Raw genomic sequence first — 27,228 nt, forward strand, 5'->3', positions numbered from 1 at the left:
AGTCCTATGGCAGGTTGGAATCCATGGCCCGGATCATCTCCGTTCCCGATTACTCCAAGTCAACCTCCGATCTATAGGCCGTCGTCGTATGAGGGATCGCACGAGGCACCATCGGGGAGCTCTTCTTTCTACCAATCTCCATCACCTTACGGGATTCAAACACCTCCGCCATAGGTGATGCAAACACTACCGCAATCATTATTCTATCAAGGTGGGTCATCTTCCCAACAGCCACAACCAGATCCCCTACCAAAGGAACCACAACCCTCGCCAGAACCTGATCGAAGGAGGAATTCAGCACGGACCCATCGACGACCCCCATGTGGCACTGATTCCGACCACCACGAACATTTATTTTTTTAATATATTTGTACAAACTTTTTTATATTATTTTATTTAATAAAAATAAAAGTTCTTTTGAATAAGACAATTGTAATACAACATAGTTTCATTTAATAAAATATAAATAATACAACATAGTTTTTTATGACAACTATCAACTATTTCGATTTGGACATGATCTACTTGTATGGCCTGGGTTCCTACATCATCTGCACAACCTCTGATTATTGGTTGTTTCTCGAATATCCATATTGGTACGTATTCTAGTCGAGTAAGGTCGACCCTTTGGTTTGCGACGCAATTTTCTATCCGGTAGCAGCTTAAACAGAGCAAGTGATACAGGCGGCCAGTTACGTTCATCTGAAACAGGTGGGAATACGTGTCTGCACACGTTGTACATGGTTTCTAGTTTGTTCACTTCGTCGATGCAGCTCATGGGATCTAGACGGAGATTCTGACAAGCTGCAATTACATGAGCGCATGGATAACGAAGTGCGTCAAACCTCCCACAGTCGCAAGTCCTATTTCTCAAGTGTACACGATATTGCCCACCAATAATACCTTCGTGCGGTCTGTCAAACTCTGTCACACGAAACCATAGGTTGTCTCGGTCATGACAGACTGTGTGCATGGTGTTTGCCGGCGCCTTCGCCTTGTCAATTTCTTGCAATACCTTTGCGCACCATACACAGCCTTCTTGCATTTAGCCTTTATAACTCGCAGCTCGCTTCAGAAATAATACCGCTAAACGAAAATATGTCTCTTGAACAACTGATGTTATCGGCAAATGATGTGATCCTTTTAGAACAGAATTTATGCATTCAGCTAGGTTTGAGGTCATATGACCATATCGTAGGCCGCCGTTGTATGCTTGTGTCCACTGTTTGAAAGGTATGTTACAGAGGTAGTCTGCGCCTTCTTCGTTAACTGAACGTAAAACTGCCAACATCTCATGAAAACGGTCCTTACTTATCTCATACCCTGCCAATATAAGTTGATAGTGAAAATTACATACCACTTTTCCATTTAAAATAAATTCAATATTACAAACAAAATTATATTAATAGATATTAAATACCCATGTTGGTCACTTGTCATTTTTCACTTATAAATCAAAATTGCCCGTAGTAGTTGGACGCAACGTACCTTAGGAAATACCGATGGTGTGTGTGATGCCATAGGCTTCCCTGTCGCTCAATTGCGGCTAGTATTCCAGTGCCTCGATCTGATATGACACAGATATTAGGTTGGGGGCAGACATGCCTCCTTAACCTATAAAGAAAGAACTCCCAGTCATCAGCTGACTCCCCCGGTGTTATTGCAAACGCAAGTGGAAGGATTCTCCCACTGCCATCCTGTGTCACAGCTAGCAATAGCCGATGGGTATATCTACTGTACATAAAGGTACCTTCAATTTGTACCAATGGCTTGCAATATAAAAATGCGTCTTGGCATTGCTTAAAGGTCCAGAACAGACGCTTAAATACTTGGCATCCACGGAGCAATCGGTCGTTGTAGTACGCAGGTTCAGTTTCAAGGTCTGTTACGCAACCTGGGACATATCTCTCCAGCACCTGACACCACTGCCACACTTCATTATATGAAGCGTCCCATCCACCATGAATCTTTTCCAACACCTTCTGCTTAGCTATCCAAGCCTTGCGGTAAGAGGGTGTATACCTCAACTGGCTACGAATATTGGCAATTAAGACTGGCACTGAAGTTATGGGATCGGCCTTCACCGTCGGTAGTATTAAGGTAGCTAACATATCTGAATTCATTTTGGGATGATCTTCCGAAACACCTGTCAACGAAGTATGTTAAAAAATGCAACAGTACGTAATAACAGTACCATTAAAAAAATCTAAACGGTTAGTGATACTGGCAGCACATGTATGTGGACCTTTGTACTTTTTTATCTCCTACAAGCCTATCTTTTTCCTCAATGAGGCCATAATTTTCCATGAACATGTACCGTCTTACACTATACGCTTGGCCTCAAACTTATTGGATTTGGATTTAACCACGTTATAGTTAACCCCGTTCATGATGCTATGTTATTTTAATGCACTAAGAAAACTATATTTATTGGAAAACTCCTTACCAACTTCTAATTCACCTGAATCCAATGAGGAACTTGTACGGTCACGCCTTCTGTGTGATAGATCTAAAAACTCCAACACATCATCTTTAAATAGATCAACATTATGCATGTGGGCTGGAGGCAAGTACGCCCTGAATCGTGGATCTTCTTCTTCATCATCTGAACCCCCTTCAACATCTTCAGGTATGGTTGGAACAGGCTCTGGTTTAGAAAATAATGCAACTTCTGCACCATCGGGGCCGACCTCTCGAGGTGGATCCGCATCGGACTCATTATTTGACCCATCATCATGTGCAACGTAAAAGGTCCCCTCGCCGGTGGACGTCGTAGGGAGTACATCATTCTTCCTTATGGATGTTTCATAATGTCTCCAATCAGATATGGATTGCCAACCACTAGAAGTTGATGTCATTCCCCAGTACGTATTTTCAGCATCAAACATCGACCTACTGAGGTGCATATCCCATCCACTAACGGAGTGTCGTGAAGGGGTTGAGTATTCCATACTGCTACTAAACATGGGCACTTCCGTGTTTTGCCACCCACTAACGGAGTGTCGGGCAGGGGTCGTGTATTCCTCTCGACCAGCAGTAAATGTTGAAGCTACAAATGCATCATTTGGCGATGAAAATTGTACATATAACTCAAGATAGGGTAATCCACTAGCGAGATGAGTCTGCACCATTGCCTCCAAGCTACGAGCGTCTTTGATGTCGAATGAGTCATATGTCACAAGATCAACTGAAGCACAAAATCGATACTTAATAGACAAAACTTTCATTGGTGTCGTTCCGAAGATTTTGCGCCTAATTCTTTTACTAAGTTCATCAAATCTATGTTCGGTTAAAACCGGTCTCATGTGTTCTCGGATAAAAAACAACAACGTTCTCGTGTTACTGAGACCTCACTATCATAGTAAATAACAAAGACTAATATCGTTCACTCATCTTCAATTTCTTTTCTTTTTAGCCTTTCTAATTTTTTTGTTGTAAGTTATGCAACCTGAGAATAAAATTTAGCTAATTTATAGCCTCATTTTTCTACGAACTACTGTAGCAAAAGAGAATCCACGTGGGAGCTTTTTCTAGAAATTTTGCTAACAGTGCATCCTGCTTGAAGTGTTTTCGGCACTATTTGTTTAGAAATGTCTACTCAAAATTATTTTTCTACGAACTACTGTAGCAAAAGAGCGTCCACGTGGGAGCTTTTTCTAGAAATTTTGCTGACAGTGCATCCTGCTTGAAGCGTTTTCGGCATTATTTGTTCAGAAACGTCTACTCAGAATTATTTTTCTACTAACTACTGTAGCAAAATTGTGTCTATGTGGGGGCTTTTTCCAAAAATTTTACTGACAGTGCATCCTGCTTGAAGCCTTTTCCGACACTATTTTTCCAGAAACGTCTGCTCAAAATTATTCTTGCAGAAACCCTAAACCTTAAAACCTATGACAAAAAAAAAATTATATTGCTTATATGTTTTTTCTAATACCATAAACACAAATTTATTTTAAAAACTAAAGCATAATCCCCGATTTAATGAATTAACCCTAATACACTCTAATTTAGTATTTAGTATTTAAAATTAATAGTTAATTTAATAAATTAACCCTAAAACCCTAAATCCTAATTCAATTAATTTTTCTCGAAACCCTAAATTAGCATAGTACCAGTATGTATATATCTTGCAATCATATTATCTTTGAGAATTTTTTCTTGTATGTATCAATTAACCTTAAATTTAATCAATTAACCCTAGACCCTAAATCAATCTATAATTTAATTAATTAACCTTAATACCCTAAACTCTAATTTAATATTTAGTATTTAAAATTAATACTTAATTTATACCCCAATTCAATTAATTATATTCCTAAAACCCTAAAACCCTTACAAAACCCTATCCTTAACCCTAAACTATAAAAACCCTAGCCCTAAATCAATTAAATAATAAAACCCTAACCTTAAAAATGGGCAAAATGCTTCCCCAGGGGAGTGTTTTGCTGACACGTACTCCGAAATCACGCTTACGTCGACGAGTTTTTATGGGAATCGGCCTAATCCGGTAAATAACGCAAAAAATAGCCTATTTCCGTAATTATATTATTTAAATGGCATATTTAGGTAAAGCGCCCTTATCTTGATATATATATATATAAATTAAGTTTAAATGGTGTAAAATTTTAAAAGTATAAATATGGAATTGGAGTTTTCTTTACAACAAATAAATTTTATTAATATAAATATATATATTTAATGATTTTAATAATTTATTTTTCTATACTTTTTATATTTTTACAACACATAGAAAAAAAAATTTGTCTATGACATATAATTTAATAATACTTGTTATACTTAAATTAAGATTTAATAATATTCATAATATCTTTAAAATTTATTAATAATATTAAATTATAAGATAATATTTTTAATTTTATTTAAAATATTTTAATTAACTAAAAATATATATTAAATAACTAACCCATGCATCACTGGGTAACAAGCCAGTAGTACATATATATAGTTGGGACCTAATTCGATGGGTTAAGGCATAGGGTTGATGGATTAAATCAAATTTCCAACATTTAACAGAGTAAACCGATTGCTGTCCATCGAGCATACGGGGTTGGGTGGTTGAGCAAATTGAGCATTCTATTTCTTGTCTCTTGATGGCCTTTATGGCTCAATAATAAGAGTACAGGGGCAAATTCGATATTTTAGTTTTGAACAGAATCTGAAATAAAGGACTGTCAAGCAAGGGTAATCCTGGAAACTTTGTATGCGCTCTAAACTCTATTAAGAGTTTTTCTTTTTTAATTTCGATGTTCATAACTCTTTCTTCTTTTTCTAAAAAATCAAAATCCCTAATTTCCCCCGCTTGCTACTGCTAGGGTTTCTTTCTCTTCTCTCTCGCAACTCACCAGGTTTAACTTTTAGATCCCTCTTTTACGTTCAATTTTGGCAGTTTATTTTTACATCTATTTCATTGTTAGGTTTTACAATTGTTTTTTCGGGATTTTGGCATTGAAGTCAGACTTGAAATAACGTGAAATTTGTTTTGATAGGTTTCTTTGGAGAAAAAAGGAAATGTCTCGAGTTTACGTGGGTAACCTTGACCCACGAGTTTCGGAGCGAGATCTTGAAGACGAGTTTCGTGTCTTTGGAGTTATTCGAAGGTAGAATAATATTGTTGTACCTCTCTTTTCTTTTTATCTTCTTTTTTACTGCTACATTTTGAACAACAATTGTTTGTAATATGCACCTTTCCAGCACGATTTTTCTGTCATAATTCCATCCAATTTCGTCTTTCTGATTTGATATATATATATATATATATATTTCAGTGTGTGGGTTGCTAGAAGGCCACCAGGTTACGCTTTCATTGACTTTGATGATCACAGAGACGCCGAGGATGCAATTCGTGAATTAGATGGTATTCCAACCAGATTTCCTCATTTCTGATTATGACACTAATTGCATCCTAAATTTTCCGTCTTGTTAGTTGTGGGTTTATTTTTTTTTTTTGGAAACAAATTATGCCAACCTAGTTTTTATTTTTCTAAGTATTCCTCCGTGGTTAGGAGCTAATTCGTTGTTATTGATCTGCTCCTTTATGAATAAGAAAGATTAGTGATGAAAGTCATAATTTGATTAGTCTCATAATTCTTTAGATTTGGATTTTTTTATGAAGAATGTGCCTTTAACAGCGTTTAACCTTCATGTCTATTTGTGGAGGAAGTTTATGTGATCTGTTAGACCAGAATTAAGCTGCCCATGTGGTTGTGTTATGTTTGACATTTCTCCAGTTTAGTTTTATATATTAATTCAAAATTCTGTAAAACTTGTTGGTAGTTTTATCTCATTCATCCATCCAGTTGCTAGTTTCTGATTTTCGTTTTCTTAATGGCATCTTTTAACAAGCAGACGGTTATCATTTGAGATTCACATCCTATACTAGTTTTATAAGTCACATATTTGGATTTAGGCAAGAATGGCTGGAGAGTTGAGCTTTCTCATAATTCTAGAGGCAGAGGTGGACGTGGAGGCGGAGGTGGAGGTGGTCGGGGACGGTCGGGTGGTTCTGATTTGAAGTGCTACGAGTGTGGTGAGGCCGGTCATTTTGCTCGAGAATGTCGTACACGTGGTGGTTCTGGAAGACGTCGCAGCCGCAGCCCTAGATATCGTAGGAGCCCAAGCTATGGGCGCAGGTAAGGCCTCCTAAGCAAAACATTGCCTTCTACTCATGATTGATTGAAGTTTTACAATCGAATGACACTTTTTAATTCCAAACAGAAGTTACAGTCCTCGTGGACGATCCCCTAGGCGTCGCAGTCCCTCTCCTCGTGGGCGTAGCTACAGCAGGTCTCCACCATACCGTGGTCGTGAGGAATTGCCATATGCTAATGGGTGAACTTCCTTGAACTTTATGCTAGTAGCTGGAAAGGCTTTTTTAAAGTTGTCTTTTTGATCAATAATGAGCAAGTGTATCAAACTAGTTAAATTTTGGTTACGCATCTGATTTGATCACGCTCACAGCTTTGTTCATCCTAGTTTAATTTTTTGTTGTACTGTTTGGATTATGATATGTGCATGAAAGATTGCTACTGAATTTGGTATTGCTACTGAATTTGGTGTAGAAATGGTGCAAGGGAACGCCGACGGAGCAGGAGTTAAGTGCTGCAAGGATGTAACTCTTATGTGAAGGGACTGATTAAGTGTGTTTAGTTTGTTGACTTCAGTGCTACTGTTTTAATTGGGCAACGCCCGCAGCATCTTGGATTTGGTTAAGTTACTTTCTGTTTTTCCTTATTTCTATGATGGTTTTATTTGCTTTATCTATGCTAAGTACTTTTTTATGCGTAGGGGGGGAAACTTAAAATGACCTCTATAATTTTATTGAGAAATCATTAAAGAAATTCTGCTAAAAAGTTCATGCTTTTCTTTTGTGTTGAGGTGTCTTCTGGGTCTGCCTCGTTACTTTTCTGCTTCTACACGTCTGGGATTTGCTTCTTTGCTGCCCGTCTATGGGATCTTCAATATTTGATCATTGTGGGTCCCATTTGTCATCATCTGTAGTTGCTACTGTTTGAATGAATCTCTCCTGCTGTGATGAACCTTCGTCAAACTCTAGTGGCTTTACTTACTTTATCTTAAAAGGATTGAGGGAGCTGCCTCAAACGCTGCTTCTGGCAGGTACTATATCTGTTCTACAGAAGTTGATGTTTTAGGGTCCTTACAAGAGTGGGATTGGTAATTTACAGACCTTATTTTTTGTGCAAACTTTTTAGAAAACATGACGGTAAAATATTTTGAAAGATGCAAGGATATTTTGCTTACTGTTTTTCTTCAACATGTTTGTGGTCATTCAGCTGACAAGCAAGAATAAATTTGGAGTCTTCTACTTCTGTTGGGTTGGAAAGTTGGGAAGCTGTACTCACTTTTCTTCCTAGTGTCTGCATCTAGTTCCAGATGATTATGCTTGACAAAAAGTGTGTGCTTGATATTTTTCTTTCGAATATTTTGAGTTTTTTTGCGTGAGTGTCTTTGGCGGTACATAAATTCGGGAGCGTTCTGGGATGGTTGACTCTTAGTTGCAGAACTTGATGATCTCGAACAAAGTCACAATATCCTCACAAGTTAATCATGATTCGCCGACCTTGCTATATATCTTTGGGTCCCTTGGTAGGCTGCAAAACAAGCATAGGTGAAGTGACTGGCCTGTCATCTTTGGTGTGACTGGATGATATTTAACCTACCAAAATAGGTTGGTTTCTTGTCTAGCTGTTTACCATCTTTGAATAGGAAGACTAATCATCATTTGGCGTCATGAATTTTTTTTGCTGTATACGAGATGCTAATGTTGCTCAAATGTCCCAATCATGTTTTTGGCCCTCTGGTTAACTCTGAAACAAGACTTAGGGACAAAGTTTTCATGTCAGATATTTAAGAGTGAGGTCATGTTAGATTGGGTGTTGTTTTGTTTTATAAACAGTTGGAATGATAAAAAGTCCAACAAATTCATTGTTCATGAGTTTAATTTAATTTCTGAAATTATTGTATGCAATGTTGCAATGCAAGTCAGATGGATGCACTTCCATTTGTTCCCGGTGATTAAGTTTTTTCTATGCATGGTTAGAAGTATGACTGCTGCTATGTTCATGGTGAACCAATTTATAATTTAAAATCTCCATAGAACATATTCTCTATTGTGTGATTTGCTTGAATTTTTGGTTTGTTGGAAGAAATATGAACGTAGTGTGTTTGTATGTGTGTCAGCCTCCATTATGGATACTGAATTTGGTCCATCTATGATATTTATATGTATATTGGTACACCGGTGATTACGGTTTTTTATTTTACATCTGACAAGTGGCTTAATTGATAATTTGAAAAATGATTTAGAAAAAAGGGTAATGATTTGGTTTCAAAGTATCCTTTTGATGTCAATTTTTTGTTTGTCAGATGAGATTAGGGTGTACCAGCCGTCCAAGATTTTTGACTTATTTTTCATGGCGATATCTGTAAACATTATTAAATTTTAGTTACAGTGGTTTGTGAAGCCTGAAAAGGTATTGAAAGAAATTAAATTTGAAGGGTTTTTCGTTTTAAAAGAAGAAATTGAATAGTTGTTGATATTAGAAGTAAGCCCTTCCCAATAAAAAATTAACTAATTGCTGCATAGCCAGCTGTTTGAAAGAAAAAAATATTCTTTAGAACTTTGTTATCACTAATTATCAATTGTAGTCCTTTTAATCTGATGTCATTTAAACTGGTTAATACTGGTTAATAGCATTATGAATTTTTTAAAAAAAAATATGTAAATTAAAACAAAAATTTAATCTCAAAACTTTTAATTGGTGAGACTTACCACTGAAAACGCCTGAATTATTTGAGTTTTTAAGTTGTCCTTTTAATTTTTTATTCCTTTTGGAGAACCGAGTTCTGTTTTATTTTTTAGATATTAAAAAATAAAATTTCAAGTAAATAAAAATAATGAATATCTTTTAAATGAACTTTTAGATAAATTTTAATGTTTTAAAATTAAAATTAAAATAGCATTTAGATTTGAATTAGGTGAGGTAAAAGTATGAACATGAAATTAGGAGGGAATCTAAAATAGTGGTAGACTTCTACGGCTCCATCACTGCCGATGTGGCAAGGACCACTCAACTGTGGGATCTAAACGTCCAATAAAGAATCGGGATCCTGCCTGTTTTTATTACAAACACAAAACAGAGAGCCGGCAACAACCCTGTCATCAAAATTGTTATTAAATTTTCAATTATCTTCCAATTATCATTAATATAAAAAATTGTTTTATTAAATGTTGGGTATAATAATAAATTAAATTATTATATAAACAATCAAAGGAAATCAATGAAAATATAAATATTGTTTGATCGCCTCCAATCTCCAAAGTCAATGGTATTTCGTGTGTTTTTTCACATTGAATCCTCTTTTTAATTTCTCCCAACAACACAAACTAGTTAAAAAAAAACACTCTGAGCTGTTCTTCCTTCATTTTGCTTTTACTAGTATTTCTTTATTGAAATTCCTAGTTTTGGGATTTGCTTTCTTTTTTTCCTCTCTTTCTTCTCTTTCAGTCCTCCAAAAATCTTGCATCCGATTACGTCAATATCCTTCTTCCTCTCTTCTTTTCATTTGCAAAAAGAAAACGACCTTTTTGTTGGTATTTTCACTATGTTGGTCGATACGAGGAGGCAATGAAAGATCTATCTTGTTTACTTCTTTTTTTCTAAGCACTTCCACTTCCTTTATGATGGATTTTCAATATAATTTTTGTTGCAGTAAAGCTGCACCCATTTCTTTGCACACTTTACTTTTATGACCAATTTCACAAAAAAGGATGGAGTTCAAAACAGAGAAGCTAGTGAGGTAACCTTAGCAACCCACCTCTCCTCATTTTTCTTCAAATTTCCATTGATGGATCCTTTTTCGAATTCTCAGGTTCAACAACAATGGCACAGCACGTACGGAGAAGCCGCCACTGCCCGTATTCAAAGCAACCGTCCCTTTATTGAAAACCGAAGGAGTTTCCAAATATGGAAAGTCAAAGGTTCTTTTTCCAGAGGATCACGAGCCATGGAGGGAAAGGATTCTAGATCCTGGTACTGAAATTTACTTGCAGTGGAACAGGATTTTTCTCTTTTGGTGCTTAGTGGCTCTCTTCGTCGACCCATTGTTTTTCTACCTGCCTTCATTGATAAAAAAAGACACCACCTCTTGTTTGGAAACTGATTTGAATCTGGGAATCGTTGTAACTTGTTTCCGTACACTTGCCGATGCATTTTACGTGTTGCATATATTCATCAAGTTCCGAACGGCTTATGTGTCGCCTACCTCAAGGGTATTTGGTAGGGGTGAACTTGTTACTCACCCAGATTTGATTGCTAAGAGGTATTTGAGATCGGATTTCTTCATAGATCTTGTGGCTGCTCTACCTCTTCCTCAGGTACTTCATTCTGTAAATGTCCCTATTTAATCAAATGAAGGGCCTTTTTTGAATTGTTTAATTTGCAAGTGATGTTGATGGCGCTTTTGGTAGCTGAGATTGATGTAAATGCTGCAAGCAACCACTGGAATCTAGATATGTTTTTATGCTGTTGTTGAGAGAATGCTGATTTCTTTCGGGGAGGTCTTTTAACTGTCATGTGTTGAAAGTCGAAACATCCTTCAATTGGCCAGTATTATTTACGTCGGGGGATTTTATCTCTCAACTCTGAGAACCTAAGTGCCTAAAGACGGCGAGGTCAAACAGAGCGAGAGATTTTCGTCAGGTGGCTAAGAAGGTAGACCATGTATGTGTGCAAGTAGGTCCAGTGGTTGTGTTGTATCCAACAATGCCTTTTAGGGAACCTTAACCCTTCCAACCTTTAACCCTTCCAAGTGCAAATTTTGAGATTTCTATGGTGGTGACCATGTCACAAGCATCCAACGAGTCATTTCCGCTTTATTGAACCCACAATATTTTTCGGGTAGCTTTTTAAGGCACGCGGTCTCTCATAGAGTTAGGGGATCAATACCAATCCACCAAAAGATCTGTCGATTCTCAATACACAATACTTTAAAATTTTCTCTCAAATAGATCTCCTTTCTAATAATTTTCTTTCACAAGGTTCAATATTTAGTAAGCATAAATCGCCGAAATAGTCACTTTTTTTATCGGGTTATATTTTAATTACTTATATTTGAAATATTACATTTTAGTCATTTATGTTATCGTGTTATAATATTTTAGTCACTGGGCGTTAATTGTCGTTAACGGTGTAATAGTAAGCAGATCTAACACGTTAAATCATCATTTCAAACTAAAAAAAATATAAGGACCAATTGTATAATTTAACTTAATTTTTTTTTTGTAATGGTAATTTAACGTGTCACATCAATTTATCGTTATCCCGTTAACAACAATTAAAGACTCAGTGACTAAAATGTTACAACACGTTAACATAAGTGACTAAAACTTAACATTTTAAATATTAGAGACTAAAATGTAATTTAAAAAAAATAAAAGTGATTATTTTGATAGTTTACTAAATGGGTTTTTGATAAATGATGAAAAAGTGATACAAGTTTTTTCTTTGGTTTAAGGAAAGATATTTTGCTCAAGCTAAAACTGATTTAATATTTTTTTTTTCTTTTTACTTTTGTTCGCAGATTGTGATATGGTTCATTATACCAGCAATTAGAAGCTCCCATGCTGATTATACTAATAATGCACTTGTGCTGATTGTGCTGCTCCAATATGTTCCCAGATTGTATTTAATTTTCCCTTTAAGCTATCAGATTATCAAAGCCACTGGTGTTGTCACAAAGACTGCCTGGGCTGGTGCTGCATACAATCTCTTACTTTACATGTTAGCTAGCCATGTATGTAAAATTTCATACCCCAATCTTGTCTGTGGCTATCATTGTTCCCATTTTGATTGATTGTTCGGCTTCGCTTCTTGCAGGTACTGGGGGCGTCGTGGTATTTACTGTCATTCGAGCGACATGCATCCTGTTTGAAAACTGAATGCAGAAATGAGACTAGCCCTGTGCGATGTGATCCTCGTTACCTCGATTGCGGCACATTGAATGATGCCAGTCGCCATAAATGGGAAAACAGTACTGTGGTGTTTGGTAAATGTGATCCCAATAATGATATTAGTTTTGACTATGGGATTTTCGAGAATGCGTTGACGAAGAAAGTATTCTCCTCGGGCTTCCACCGGAAGTATTTCTATTGTCTGTGGTGGGGTTTGCAGAATTTGAGGTATGCATGCATCATGAACATTCATAAAACATAATTTAGATTTATTGTGGAACTTTTTGATGAAACAACTCTGGTTTCTGAATTTTCAGCTCTTATGGACAGAATTTAGATACAAGCACATTTATGGGGGAAACCCTGTTTGCCATACTGATTGCTATCTTGGGTTTGGTTTTGTTTGCCCATTTAATTGGAAACATGCAGGTATTTGTCTTAAGCCCTAACATATAATTCTTATTTCTTATAACATGCATAGGCTTTGGTCATATATTCAATAACGTTGTTTATCATGTTATGCAGACCTACTTACAATCCATCACCGTGAGACTGGAGGAGTGGAGGCTTAAACGGCGGGACACCGAGGAGTGGATGAGACATCGCCAACTCCCGCAAGATCTGCGAGAGCGCGTTCAGCGTTTTGTTCAGTACAAGTGGCTTGCAACTCGAGGTGTGGATGAAGAATCAATCTTACGTGCTTTACCTCCAGATCTCCGCCGAGACATCCAACGCCATCTATGCTTGGACCTTGTTCGGCGTGTAAGTTCTTCATGCTACTTTCATTCAGATTTTGTCCTATAGGTCTGAATTCCCACATGATTTTTCCCCATATGCATATAGGTCCCCTTTTTCTCAGAGATGGATGATCAGCTACTAGATGCCATATGTGAGCGCTTAGTATCCTCCTTAAGTACTCAAGGAACCTACATTGTTCGGGAAGGTGACCCTGTCACCGAGATGCTTTTTATTATCAGAGGGAGGCTAGAGAGTTCTACCACAAATGGAGGCCGGACAGGTTTCTTCAATTCAATTAATCTGAGACCAGGTGATTTCTGCGGCGAGGAGCTACTTTCATGGGCATTGCTTCCAAAATCCTCTCTGAACTTACCTTCATCCACTAGAACAGTAAGAGCCCTGGTTGAAGTAGAGGCATTTGCATTAAGAGCAGAAGATCTCAAATTCGTGGCCAATCAGTTTCGACGTCTTCATAGTAAGAAGCTTCAGCATACCTTCCGCTATCATTCTTACCATTGGAGGACATGGGGTGCCTGCTTCATTCAAGCAGCTTGGCGTCGACACAAGAAGAGGATGGTGATGAGGAGTCTCAGCACGACAGAGTCTTTCTCGTATCCTCCTGATGAACAAGCTGCCAATGAAACAGAACGAAAGAAAGAACACAGTCTTGCATCTTCGAATTCTTCCCAAGTAAAACAGAACTTAGGTGTCACAATACTAGCTTCGAGGTTTGCAGCAAATACCCGGCGTGGAGCTCAGAAGGTGAAGGATGTTGAAATGCCTAAGTTGCAAAAGCCCGACGAGCCAGACTTCTCAGCCGAGCCAGATGATGAGTAGTTCTCCTACGTCAGCAGCAATGGTGGTTGAAGGGAAATTCCATTTGACTATGCCTGTTCTAAGTACTACAATTCAAAGCTATGCATATACATATATAACTTATTTCAATGTCATGATAGCAATTTCAAACAGGGAAAGTATATATTGCCACTAAAGAACAGCATTTGCAAAGAGCCAAAAGCAGCAAATGTGGCCACCAAAGATCTCTTGGCCCCAGCCATGTCAACCTTTTCAATGAGAAGGTGAATATGATGACACACCAACCGGAACCAGCAGCCACTGTCACATTTGCTTGCCGACACTTTTTAACATTATTGAATCACAACCCACCAAGCATTAACAAAATGCAGACTAAATGCATCCAACATCACTAAAGGACTAAGCTCATTCTTATGCCTCATTCTAGCTTTCTGGCTTTCAAATACAATATGGCTTGAATCTTTAGTGCCTAACCACACTCGAGCAGTAATCGAAAGGTAGAATATGAATCCTTAATTATATATAACAATGAAAATGGTTGAAATGTCTAATGAAGATCAAAATGACTGCTATCCATTGTGAAAAATTATAAACATATAAAATATGAAATAAAATCTGTGACTACAGAAAAGTAGAGTTACTGACTAATAAATAAATAAATAACCCTTATATTTGGCATCTCAAAGCTAGTATGGAAAATGAAACTTCGGTTATTCAACTGGATGGAACCCTTAATCATTTCTCCAAACCTGAAATCCAGCTTTTGTCGATGAATATTGACAGAGTTTTAGCACCTTACGCTCGCTCTCTCTAGCTTCCATGCAGAGCAATATTAGCTCATCTGCTCTCCCATTAAATCAAGACCCACTAGGAGAAAGGTCACCCCTTGGAAGAGGAGGAAATAGAAATGTACTCCTTGGGCTAATAACAGGCTCCTAACAGAAGCTGCGAGAAGGAGGAATGCTAGAGTGAGCTCTTTCCTGTATATCTTATTGACCTTCTTAATCCATATCGGGGCAGCTTCTTTCTGTTCCTTTAATTCATTATATTCAGTGAACTCACTTTGTGAAGCTCCCCTTGGGATATGTTGCTGGTTTGTTATCTTTGATTCCCTCTTGGTAGCAGCCACTAAGTCAGATTCTGATGACCTTCCAGCCTTCTTGGTTACAACCCACTCATAGGAACTACCCAACTGGAACAATCCAGATACCATTGCATTGAATTTGGTCACAGACATGGTGTTCTCAAATAGAAGGTAAGGAACAATGAAAGGGAACGATTTGGGGGACGGAAGAATGTTGAGGAATGATATAAAAACAGGTACGTAACAAATCACCCAAACAGGAAGCTCAGCCTCGGGAACAAACATGGTTAGAGGAAGAATTATGCAAAACAATGTGAAGGAGTAGAAGGGAAGGATAAGTTTCCTCAATAAAAAGAATAGTAGTATTAAGTTTGCTTTCTTCCATATTGCTACCTGCAGAATTACAGCATTGAAAGGTAATTTTATATACCGTAAAAATAGCATGACCGTGAAAGACTCGGGGTTGCCTACAAGTGTACCTTGGAAGTTAAAATTGCTGGAAGGCACAAGCGGAAGAGTTGCATGGGTCCCGAATGCCATCGGTGTTGCTGCTTCCTGTATGCTTCATATGATTCTGGAACTTCACAAAGGACCTAAAAGAAGTTCCACAGTAACTCTCTGTTGTAATCAGTTTAACTTTGATAATTTGTAGCTATGGTTCTTACACTCAAAACTCTTACTGATAAACAGACCACTCAGATTAATTACAAGCTATGTATCGTTTAAATGACGCACTTATCTTGCTCGAGTAGTTCTACATCGAGTCAGTAACCAGTTCAGCCAAATAGGTGAAAACAAAAATGAAAGTCTATTCAAGCAAAAGGAAATGGAAATGTGAATGAGGGTACCTTTACATCATTGAGGAAGATGAATTTCTAACCATTGAGATGTGCACGAATGGCTATGTCCATATCCTCAACGGTTGTCCTTTCAAGCCAGCCTCCAGATTCCCCAAGAGCTTTAATTCTCCAAACACCAGCCGTTCCATTAAATCCAAAGAAATTTAAAAACACACCATTAACTTGCTGCTCAACTTCAAAGTGGAAACACAAATTAATGTTCTGTAGTCGTGTCAACAAATTCTCATCCTTGTTCACAAAAGCCCATCTAGCCTGAACTAAACCTAACTCGGGGTTGTCCTGCAAGACAAAGGAGAGACACAATGTATAAAGCCCGATAAGCTGATTGTAGGCAAGTAACTTAAAACCAAAAACAATTCAGGTTTGTTTCTCCTCACCTTGAAATGTGGCACCGTCCGCTTTAGAAATTTCAGACTAGGTTGGAAATCAGCATCAAATATCGCTACAAACTCGTAAGCCTTTACATACTCGCAGCTCATTGCAGACTTAAGATTCCCAGCCTTGTAACCAGTTCTTTCCAAGCGATGGCAATAAATTATGTTGATACCCCTTTGGCTCCATGTAGCAACCTCTGCCTTAATTAAATATCGGATGCTCTCATCTTGGAACCATCAAGAACCTGAATCAATAACCGATCCTTTGGCCAATCGAGTTGGCAGACAGCAGAGATAGACTGCTCATATACCTGTATGAGGTCGGTAAAGAAGTCGTAATCAACAGAAATAGAATATGCTTAATATTTATTAGATTCCACGCTTCGATGTCTACCATAGGGACTTATTTACTACTCCATTAGTCGGCTAGCCCAAAACAATAGTAATGAGAATTGCAACATGATTTGGCAGTCAATTATTCTCATATGAAACAACAAAAGTATTTACTTCACATGCATGAACTCATGTCCATAATTCTTAAACATTTAACAATCATTATTTGATATGATCCAATATGTTAAAGATGAAGTTCTATAAGGATCAGATTTCCTTTTCCTCATGCATATTTTACTTTCAATGACACTTACCATGTCTATATATAATGCATACCAAGAAAAAGATGAAGCTTTAATAAAGAAACCAGACAAGGCATTGATCAGTTTATTACCTCCCTCTCATTACACATTGGGATTTGAACAAGACCCATGGGGTACTCATAGCTACACTCTTCAACATCAACCGACTCGAATGGATCCCCCTCAATTTTCGGCTTAATCTTCTTGTATTTAATCCAAAAGCAGCCTAAGCTAAGCATGAAACGATCTTCAGATTGGACAAGGAACAGAGCTATACAAAACTTAGACAATGCTTGAATTAATGGTGCAATGTAATCGGCTCTAAACGGCAACCAAGTAACATAAACCAAGTGGAGCAACCCCTGGATATCATCATCACTAGGAATGTGCAAACTGGGATTTTGAAAACAATGCCAGCCCTTGAAATAAGCAACAACCTCAAAAGAGAGAATCGCCAATGAAGTTAGGAGGAAGGCTTTAATGGCTGCAAAGAGCAGTTTCCCTTTCCCCAACTTTTCAGTAGCCATTGCAACTTCTTGCCTGAAGATCAACCTTCTTTTAATGGTTCCAAGCAAATCCCAGAATAGTGTAGCAATCCAAGCAACACGACCGACAGCACGGTGAGCCTTGAGAAGTAAAACCCAAGTCACTTGCTTTGGGTTTTTCCCTCTGGTTTTTTCCATAGGCTTGAATGCAGCATCTGGGTCGTCGATTTCCACCACCGAGTAGCTTGGGTTGTCCATATTAACTACCACCGGCGTGCCTTTTGGAGCCATTCTAATTGTAAATGATGGGTCTTGGTCTTTCTACTTTGACAAAAACAAAATAAAAAATGCTTTACAGCAATGGTTGGAAACTCAGATCTTAAGTACGAAACAAAACTAAAAGAATGTTTGCATTTTGTAGTACCAAAAGGGATACACAACATTGGAAAACAATGTTATGAGGAAACGTATCTGCAGCTGGAAGTAAGAACCCATTTTCCTTTTTTATGGTTTAATAACCAGACAAGCTCTCAGGCACTCCATTTTTACTATATATATGTATATATAGATATTAGCTTTATACAGCAGAACAGAATCTGGTAAACCAGTTAAACGAAAGAAGCGTTCATTAACTGGCCTTCACTTCATCACCGAAAGCGAACTTGCACTCCTTACTAGCTTTCAACAAATCTTTAATGGATAAAATTGCGCAAAATTAAGATTAAAATGACCTAATGGGGTTATTGTTATCTTTATCTACTGAAAAGGAATGTTAACCTTATCTCTCCATTGAATTTCTTTATCAAGTAAAAATTTATGGTTTTCACTTTTTCACAAATATTTATGTGAAAACTCAAATATAGCTGTCATACTCCCAAACACATGAAGGAAATAAATGAAAAATAACTTGTCTGGTGAAGTCATTAATAAGAATATTATATATATATGTATGCTGTAAGGTCACCCTTCTTCAATACATTTGCGCATTCACAATAACAATGTTTTTATTTTTGCTAAAATTTAAATTTTAATCTAATTTATTTTATAATATTATTAGTTAGGTAAAATGTAATTTTCTTAAATTACTACTAATTAATATAATTAAATAGATATTTTGGTACAATCTTGAGTAAAACTAACACCAAACCCACAACCCAAAGCTGAACTTACTAATAAGAAAGATTAAATTTCAAGAAACTAGCCATGTTGCAACATTAAAATCACAATTGAATATTAACGAGAAACACATAGGCAGCTACCAATAGTGTCTAAAATATATTGCGATAAGAAATGTAGTAATTAAAGGGCTGATCTAAATTTATTAGCAAATAAATAGCTAATAATCGCAACCACATTCTTACATTATGTCATTGTCAACCTAAAATGGTTATATGAACCATCTAAAAATTGGTACAATAGCATCTAAGATTTCTGTAAATAATGAAACCCCAGATAAAGAACCCACCCACCACCTTCATCCGTTTCCTTTTGATCATGGGATGATGATTAAATTTTTAAAAATAAAGATAAAAAAAAATATGATTTAACTAGAAATTGCACCCAATTATTGTAAACTGCCATCTGCAATTTCAGCTCTCTTTACCCCATTCCCTTCCAAAAGTTTCTGAACCCTGTATCAACACTTCATGTTTCAGGCTGTTATCCCCTGCTATAGAAGAATTTGATTCAGAATTCGCCATATTTATGTCTTCTGAATCTCCCTTTACATAATTGATCGCTACCAGAGGATCTTGCTCGCAGCTTTTTATTTCTTTTGAAACCGGTAAATATTGCGGCTTCACTTCAACCATCCTTGTATTTTCTGCCTCTCTTTCAGCTTCAGAACTCAGATCTTTATCGCAGCTGGGAACCTCCTTTGTATTAGAAGAACATGGCTGGCTACTTGTCCAGTCCATGTTCTCCACATTTTCTCTCACAGCTATAGAATTAACACTATCCCTATCTTGACCGTTTGTTCTGATAGCTCCCAAATCAATCTGGAAACACGATCCATTCTCTTTGGACGAAACTTCCTTAGAAAGAGATGGTGTTGAGTTAGCCACATCACCATTCTCATGTCCAGGAACAACATCCACATTCATTCCAATAGATGACCCAATTTCACGTCTAGGGACTTCTGAATGCAAACTACCATTCATTGACAGGGACAAACGGCGACTGGGAGAGCTAATGGACTCTTTTCCAGGCACATATTCAATCTGTTCCTTTGAGCAATGATCTGCTTCAGAGTTGATTCCAGAGGTTCTAAGACACGATGGGCGTGCAGAGACCCTGAACAAAAATAGGAAAACAGGATGCCTCTCAGGTTACCAATATAATCAAACACTTAGAAGCCAAAGCACAGGACAATGATATTCATATGTATCTTTCACTTGGTCCCATAAGAGCACACACACAGAATGCATATTTTAGCAACCAAAAACATAGGCATCTGTGAAAAAAACAGAAACCATGTATGGCTCTTTTTTACCATTTTACAGAACTATGACGTATACATGACAAAACAAAGGGTCAGTACATATATATCTACAGTTACAGTTAAAGAGTGATGAAAAGGATATAAAGATGTTAAATCTAACCATAACTGCAAGTTTATCTCAACAAGTTATTTCACATCAAACCTTGGACATTTATAAGGCAGAACCTAAACATTTTTTTTAGTTAATGGCAAACTCTGGTAATTCTTTTATAATTTGAATGGCAGAAAAGTAATAAAAGTTTTAAACAGGAGAGCTGGCTTTCAAGTGCCAATACTGATTTTTTTTTTTTTGTTTGGGGGGGTGGGGGGGGAGGTACCTGCTATATAAAAGCATATATGCTCCCTGAGAAAGTACCTCTTCCAATTCAGCCCTCGCAACCTGGAAAAAGAGGCAAAACAGGTTAAGATAAAAAAGGAAAATTTCAAGTACAATAGACATGGCATGCAAAATTATGCGTCTACCCCATGTTCTAATGATGATTGAATGGGTCTGGGGATGACACAGAGGCCTTGGCATAAAGAGAACTCCACGGAGAGGTTATTGTAATAGGCATGACACACAATAGAAGGGAAATGACAATGACAGAGAGAGAGAATACCTTACAGTCATCAATTCTGTACCAGTTTCCAGAGAAATCTTTGGTATAGCAGATGTAATGACCAAAAAAGGATGCATTCAACATATCCACGTGGACAACAACCGCATAAAGTTTGTAAATATTGGAATCATCCCCATCTTCACTCTCACTCATGTAAGGGCTAAGATCTAACGTCTCAGGAAAGCTGACTCTTTTGTTGAGTTTTCCAAATCGGCCGCTCTGAAAAAAAGTTTCAATATGAATTTCAGTATCATAAAGCAAGGCTTCAATCATCTGGCTTACCAGCAAAAGGAAAAGACATCAAGCATTCACTGCCATGTCAAACAAATTAAACATGCATTTCGGATGTAGGATAAACCTGAAATCTTTTCAAGGCAATTGTAAGAATGTTAGGAGCCCATCGTATGGTAAGGCGCTTCCATGCCTTAACATAGTCATTGCAGCTGAAACGAGAAATGAAATATCATGGTTAACACCAGATCCAAAAACGTGAATAACAATGTAGTTAGAAATCAAAGTACAATAAAAATATATAAAATATGGGTAAAGATTCTGGCTGTATGACTTAAAATCATGCAAACTAAACTATAAACATCTTGAGATCAAATGGAGAGCAATCATACCCATCACATTTGTACATATTATCTCCATGAAGCCACTCTTTAACGGTGAACTGGTCAAGGCATTCCTCCAATGATGAAGCATCTCCATGAATTTCAACAGTCAAATCCATCATATTTTCATACTGATTTGAAATCTTATTGCAATTAGTACAAATCACCTACAGGTTCCAACACAATGATAAGTATTAGATATTAGAGTGCAAACTTGAATTTTAAAACACTAAGCAAGGTGATTATAAAAGACATTAGACCCTAATCATCTGAAATCACCTTTAATTGATTGGATATTTTACTTCCACTAGGTCGAGGAGTAATACTCTTATTTGCTAAAACATAGGTATAATGTTTTGGGGGATAACTTAAACCAAACTTTTCAAAAGTACTTCTCTAAATCACTTTTCCACAGCATTTTTTAAAAGCACTTCTCAAAAGCAATGCTAAACTAGCCCAAAAACTAAATTAAGAAGCAAACTGAAAAACAAAAAATGCTTCAGAATATTCTTCACTAATATGATCCACTGACACTGTATCCTTATCAATGGCCTAGGTTAAAATGGAAAAGGAGAAAGAAAAGTCAATTATTCTAAGCTAATGAGATGCATCACCTGAGACTGCAGATGACCACCAAATATATGCTGAATAAGAGTTGTCTCTTGAGAGTTGCGGTCAACAGCTTTTTCTCCACCGAATTCATCAAGGCAAACTGATTGCATAGTGTCAATAGCAAACCTGAAAGAATAAAAAGAAAAAAAAGATCCAGTAATCCATAATTTCCTCAAGTTAATTTCAGTAGATGTTAAAAGAGAATGCAATCACACATAAAGTAATACCAACCTCATGAATTCATGAGCATCCTCTTGTCTTCCGTAACCGAGATTACCTCCAATATTAGGCAACCGTGACAGAATATTGATTGGTGAAAATGGATGCAAACTTTGTCTTGATCGTTCAACATGAGTTTGAAATTCGCACATAAAGCACCAATCATTGCGTCTGCCTAGAGAATGGAAATAAAAAATATGAAGGTCACATGCTGTTCAAGAACCTAGAGATGAAAACCTATTAGCTCTAGTTTCTCAACTTACATTCTTTCCGATGGCCTTTCTCCAACAAGTAAGCAACAAGTGGTCGAGTGGATACAAGGCATTGCAGAACAACATTAGCGAAGCAACTGCAGAAACAAACAGAAAAAGATAAACCAAATAGAGATGGAACACAAACTGATCTTGTCTAATCATATGTAAAGAAGGCTTCAACTAGAAGAAATAATAAGCATGGTAAACATGAACCTGTTTCCACAATTTAAGAGTCCACATGGAGGGAATCCTGGTTTCTCCCAGTTGAAAAGCTTTACAAACTCATCGTATGGGAAAAGAACCTGAAAATTTTGAATATGAGTTCCATATTTACTTATATTGGTTTTACAAAGGGTCAAAAGATTAACCTTTCTTGGTTTCTTGATAATCTTAGAGGTTCCACTGACAGGAACCAGAGCAACTCCTGAAAACGGTTTGGTGGTTGTAGTTTGTGTTGAATTTACTTTGCACTTTGTCTTATGCCCATCCTTCCAGTCCACCTGTTGGCAGGCTGAGGAGCTGAAAAATGAAGCAAACATAAAGATTAAACCATCCACTTGATAGAAGAATTTATGTAACCATAAGTTGACGAACTTATAGGTTCGCAAATCATAGCCCACTGGCCTGTAAACTGACACGTCTCATTTTCTAATACCAGAAAGCAAATGCAGAACTTTTAAAGTCAAGGCGGCACTGGGACAAAGGGGCTTTTTATTAACTTAAGCAAATATAACTACAATCAAGGCATCTTTTTGTATAATTGACTGATAGACTGATCAAAATTTCAACACTGAAGTAGCTGGGCATTCAGTTTATTGACATAATCAGTGTCAATAAGTAGGCTCAACCTAGATTAAGCACAACAGTACGTTTATAAAGAACAAATTTCAAGCCAAATGCTTTATTAAAAGAAGAAGCTAAATTCCTGGAAAATGTTCTAACATCGACAACAAAAACACTTCTTTCTAACCCATAATTAACAACATGCCAAACTAATAAAAAGCAAAGTAAATTAAGAAAACTAAAATAGATAAAGAAAACCCACGAATGTCAACAATAAGCACTTAAACCACTCTAAACGCAGAATCGAGAAACGCCACCAGTAAATAACAGTTAGAGAAACTTCAAAAAGCAGTTAATCACTAAGATGCTTAAGAGTATTAAAAACATAGAAAAATAAATAAATAACCTTTTTTATCTTTTTTTTTTTTTTACTTTTCGATAATCCGGAAACGTTAAAGAAACAGCTCAAACAATATTAACAACAGTAATTAACAGCCAAAAAGGAAAAGCAATCAAGGAGTACGATCATACAAGGACAACGAATTCTTCTGGAGAAAAAAAAAGCGTGCGTACCAATAACGAACGGATTTGCAACGAGAGCACTTCTTGAAGGCGGGATTAGAGCATACGGCGCAAGGGAAGTGATCGGCATCCATGGGGATGGAAGGCATTGGTTGGTCCTGATCCAAATTGGCGTCGACCTCGAAGTATTTCGACGCCGTGTTCTTCAGCAAGCGAAGAGCCACAAATGCGAAAATGAAGAGCGTGAAAATGAATTGCAGGAACCAATTCAGATCCAACGTTATTCCGCCGACATGCATCTACACAGCCTTCTCGATCCCGGTTCTAGGGTTTTTCTTCATCGATTTCTTTTTTATTTTTTATTTTCCTTTCTGTACCACTCTATCACAGTTCCCCCTTTACCAATTTTATGTTTTCTTTTCTTTTTATTTTTTTATTTTTTTTAATTTATTTACTCTATTTCTCTCGAAACCCCTAAACCAAAATTAGCAAACCCATCCCCTATTTAACAGGATATTTATTTTCTTTTTTCTTTTAATTCTCCACAGGTGTATCTAATTTCTAAAATACTAGTAAGTAATAATATTATTGATATTGTAATGAAATTTATAAATAATTGTGTTAATTAAATTTCGATTGTGCACTCAAATTCATTTTATTTTTCAAATAAATTACATTATTTATATAATTTTTAATATATTTTAATAATTTGTAAGGTGAGTTGATATTCGATTGATTTATCCCAACAATTCAATTAAAGATTTAAATTTAAATAATAGTATAAATACATGTGTATATATTATAAATACTTTTATGTTCATATTTGCTTTTGTATCTCTTTTATTAAATATATACATATTTAAATAGATTATATTATTAAGGCTAACCTAAACTTATGGTGACTTTAAAATAGAGTTTGTCCTATTTTGATTACTTTAAACTTTTTTTTATTAATAATCACTCTAAATAAGATAATTGTATGAACTAGTCACCGTTGTTAAATTTTTTTTTTAACGGAATATTGAAGTGGCACAATAGCACATTAAGTGACTGACATGTGATATTTTTTATTTGACTTTTCATTAAAATTTAGAGACCTCTCTATAAAGTTTAAGGAGAAAATGGACTAATTATAGAGTGGTCCCTAAACTTTTGTAAAAAATCAACAAAAAAATGTCATGTGTCAGTCATTTAATATGCTAATGTGCAACGTCAACAATTTGTTAAAAGAAAATGAAAATTTTAATGGCTATGATTAAAAAAATATCTAAATTAAAAAAAACAAAATGACCAAAATAAGACAAGTCCTATGAATGTAGTTTTTGTAATAAGTTAATATAAAGTAGTCTACAAATCAAGTGATTGTGATATCCCGAATTACGGCCTAATCGGAATAGTGGTTTTGAGACCACAAATCCAAGATAGAAATAATTATTTTATGATTATTTTGAGGTCTATGATATGATTGCATGATTGTGTGAAAATTTCGTGAAGAAATTCTATGCATAAAGTACTTAATTTGAAGTTAGGGACTAAATTGAATAAGTTACAAAATTTGCATTCTAGAAGTTTCTAGTATGAAATTGCTTTGAAATATTAATTAGGAGGTCTTAAATAGCAATTTGACCAATTTCTAAGTTTATGGACAAAAATTGGACATGGATGGAATTTTTGAAAGTTTAATAAGAAAGGGCATTTTGGTCATTTTGATATTAAATGAAATAAAATGGGAAAAATAACACAAAAATGATCATCTTCTCCATAAGTTGCTGCCAAATTTTTCTCTCCACCATAGCTAGGGTTTCAACACTTTTAAGCCTTGATTGTAAGTGATTTCTATGCCTGTTTTTAATGTTCTTTACATTTTTGAAATCCTCGTAGCTCGGTTTACCTGTTTTTTAGCAATATTTTGAGCTAGAGTTTATATTTAAAAAATTACCCATGAATGATATGCATGAATTTTGATGTTTATGGTAGAATATGAAGCTTGAGATTGTGTTAAACAACTTTTGCTAAGTGATTTTACGTAAAAACGACTAAAATGACATAATCGGTAAAAATACCTAATGTTCATAAGTACATGTTAGAGTGAGAATTGGATGTTGCTGTAGAAGGGAAAAATGATCAGCATATCAAAAAACATAAGAAAATAGGATGAAGTTTAATTTACGAGATTTGGGGCAAAAGTGTAAATATGTGAAAGTTTAGAGGCAAAATTGTAAATTTTCCAAAATATGATTTTGGGTTGATTTGAATAATATGAGTCCTAATTAGACTATATTTGAAATGATAGAGCAAGGAAAATCGAAATTCGGGCTAAAATCGGCAAAATACCAAGTTGTGGACAAAATGGTAAAAATGACCATTTTCGCATACGAGATAAGTTCATATGTAAATATTGTAATATAACCATTATTTTAAATCATTTAATGCTATTTATACGATATTATGATTGTTATCATGCAATTCTATGCTTTGTGGTCATTGTTGGATAACATGCAAAAATTTTATGAATTATGTGAAAAATGTGAAAGACTACCGAAGTATCGTCATTGGTATTCCAAGGAGAATTGTAATGGAGTACGAACGAGGAAAGTCCCGTTGAACCTTAGGAATAGATTAGGATATTTGAGCATCCGAACTCGTTGAGTTGAGTCCGAGCTCACTTATGGATGCGAACACCCGAGCTCATTGAGTTGAGTCTGAGTTCGCTTATGGGCGGGTTACATGGTAGCTTGGCTACATATGTGGCACTTATGTGCAAACTTTCCATGTATCCGAGTTATATTCCGATGTGTTCAACGGGTAAAATTCTAGTGAAATGGAAAAATACTCAAGATGTAAGTGACGTATTGGTAAGTGTTCTGAAATGGGCACTTTCGACAGTTATGTACTTAACCCTCAGGTTGAGACTTGATACGACAACAAAAATGTAGTAAGACGATGAATGATGAATAGAAATGTGATGTATGTTTTGGTGATATTATGCTAATGTTGGTTGGTATAATTGCTTTGTTAAGTTATTGTTATTTGCATGTGAACTTACTAAGCATTTATGCTTACTCCTTCCCTTCCATTCCTTGTATTTTGACAAGCCGGCTTGGAGATCAAGACGGTCGGAGGCACGCTCACACTATCAACGGACCATCTCGGTATGGCGGCTTGCATATTTTGGGAATATGGCATGTATAGCATTATAATCCTTTTGTGTATATAATCTTATAATATAAGTCATGGATGGCATGGAAATGTTTGAGAATGATTAGCTATTGGAGTGGCTAATCAAGATTATATTTGATAACACGTATGCTTTATGTGCTAACTAATCTATGGAAATCCATAAAATGGTGAAATTGGCTATAAAACAGAATCACACAGCAGCAGTGACGTGAGTTTGAAAAATCACTAAAAATAGTAGAGATAGAATTAGATGATGAATAAAATATGGAATTGAAGCTTAATGAATCTATTTTCATGTGGAGAAACAAAATAGGTAAAAGAGTTGTATTTTATGAGATATTTACGTTTTGGTGAAATAGGGTCAGAGCAATTTCTAGATTCCCTGTTCTGAATTTAGAAATTCACCATAATTTGTGTAAAAATAATTAGGACTAAAAATTTATATGTATGTATTCCTTATTGA

The 27,228-nt window shown here is 36.1% G+C and overlaps 4 protein-coding genes, 1 long non-coding RNA gene and 1 pseudogene across 5 annotated transcripts; 3 read left to right on the top strand and 3 right to left on the bottom strand.

The window, feature by feature from the left end:
• Positions 1-547: 547 nt before the first annotated feature.
• Positions 548-1,045, bottom strand: LOC128293806 (uncharacterized). Its single transcript, XM_053029338.1, has one exon. The coding sequence runs from the start codon at positions 1,043-1,045 to the stop codon at positions 548-550; it is 498 nt and encodes a 165-aa protein (XP_052885298.1).
• Positions 1,046-5,027: 3,982 nt separating this feature from the next.
• LOC108486587 (serine/arginine-rich splicing factor RSZ22) lies at positions 5,028-8,506 on the top strand. The gene is made up of 6 exons (XM_017790711.2): positions 5,028-5,366; positions 5,508-5,618; positions 5,787-5,875; positions 6,428-6,650; positions 6,736-6,849; positions 7,080-8,506. The coding sequence occupies exons 2-6, from the start codon at positions 5,530-5,532 to the stop codon at positions 7,114-7,116; spliced, it is 552 nt and encodes a 183-aa protein (XP_017646200.1). The 5' UTR covers positions 5,028-5,366; positions 5,508-5,529; the 3' UTR covers positions 7,117-8,506.
• Positions 8,507-9,814: 1,308 nt separating this feature from the next.
• LOC108486596 (probable cyclic nucleotide-gated ion channel 14) lies at positions 9,815-14,223 on the top strand. The gene is made up of 7 exons (XM_017790728.2): positions 9,815-10,338; positions 10,411-10,915; positions 12,121-12,333; positions 12,417-12,718; positions 12,808-12,919; positions 13,016-13,252; positions 13,334-14,223. The coding sequence occupies exons 1-7, from the start codon at positions 10,310-10,312 to the stop codon at positions 14,063-14,065; spliced, it is 2,130 nt and encodes a 709-aa protein (XP_017646217.1). The 5' UTR covers positions 9,815-10,309; the 3' UTR covers positions 14,066-14,223.
• LOC108486597 (probable xyloglucan glycosyltransferase 5) lies at positions 12,759-18,392 on the bottom strand (annotated as a pseudogene).
• A 386-nt stretch (positions 18,393-18,778) lies between these two features.
• Positions 18,779-24,070, bottom strand: LOC108484004 (ubiquitin carboxyl-terminal hydrolase 18-like). The gene is made up of 11 exons (XM_017787599.2): positions 23,637-24,070; positions 22,649-22,799; positions 22,494-22,582; positions 22,290-22,375; positions 22,039-22,201; positions 21,810-21,933; positions 21,205-21,362; positions 20,940-21,024; positions 20,582-20,800; positions 20,300-20,361; positions 18,779-19,774 (listed from the first exon to the last, which is right to left on the bottom strand). Exons 1-11 carry the CDS (start codon positions 23,882-23,884, stop codon positions 19,072-19,074), a joined length of 2,088 nt encoding a protein of 695 aa, XP_017643088.1. The 5' UTR covers positions 23,885-24,070; the 3' UTR covers positions 18,779-19,071.
• A 1,266-nt stretch (positions 24,071-25,336) lies between these two features.
• LOC128293954 (uncharacterized) lies at positions 25,337-26,907 on the top strand. Its single transcript, XR_008284114.1, has 2 exons — positions 25,337-25,410; positions 26,681-26,907. It is a non-coding gene; the product is annotated as an uncharacterized LOC128293954 (long non-coding RNA).
• The last annotated feature ends 321 nt before the right edge of the window (positions 26,908-27,228 follow it).

This window comes from Gossypium arboreum, chromosome 6 (assembly GCF_025698485.1).
Source record: "Gossypium arboreum isolate Shixiya-1 chromosome 6, ASM2569848v2, whole genome shotgun sequence".
Taxonomy (NCBI): Eukaryota; Viridiplantae; Streptophyta; class Magnoliopsida; order Malvales; family Malvaceae; genus Gossypium; species Gossypium arboreum.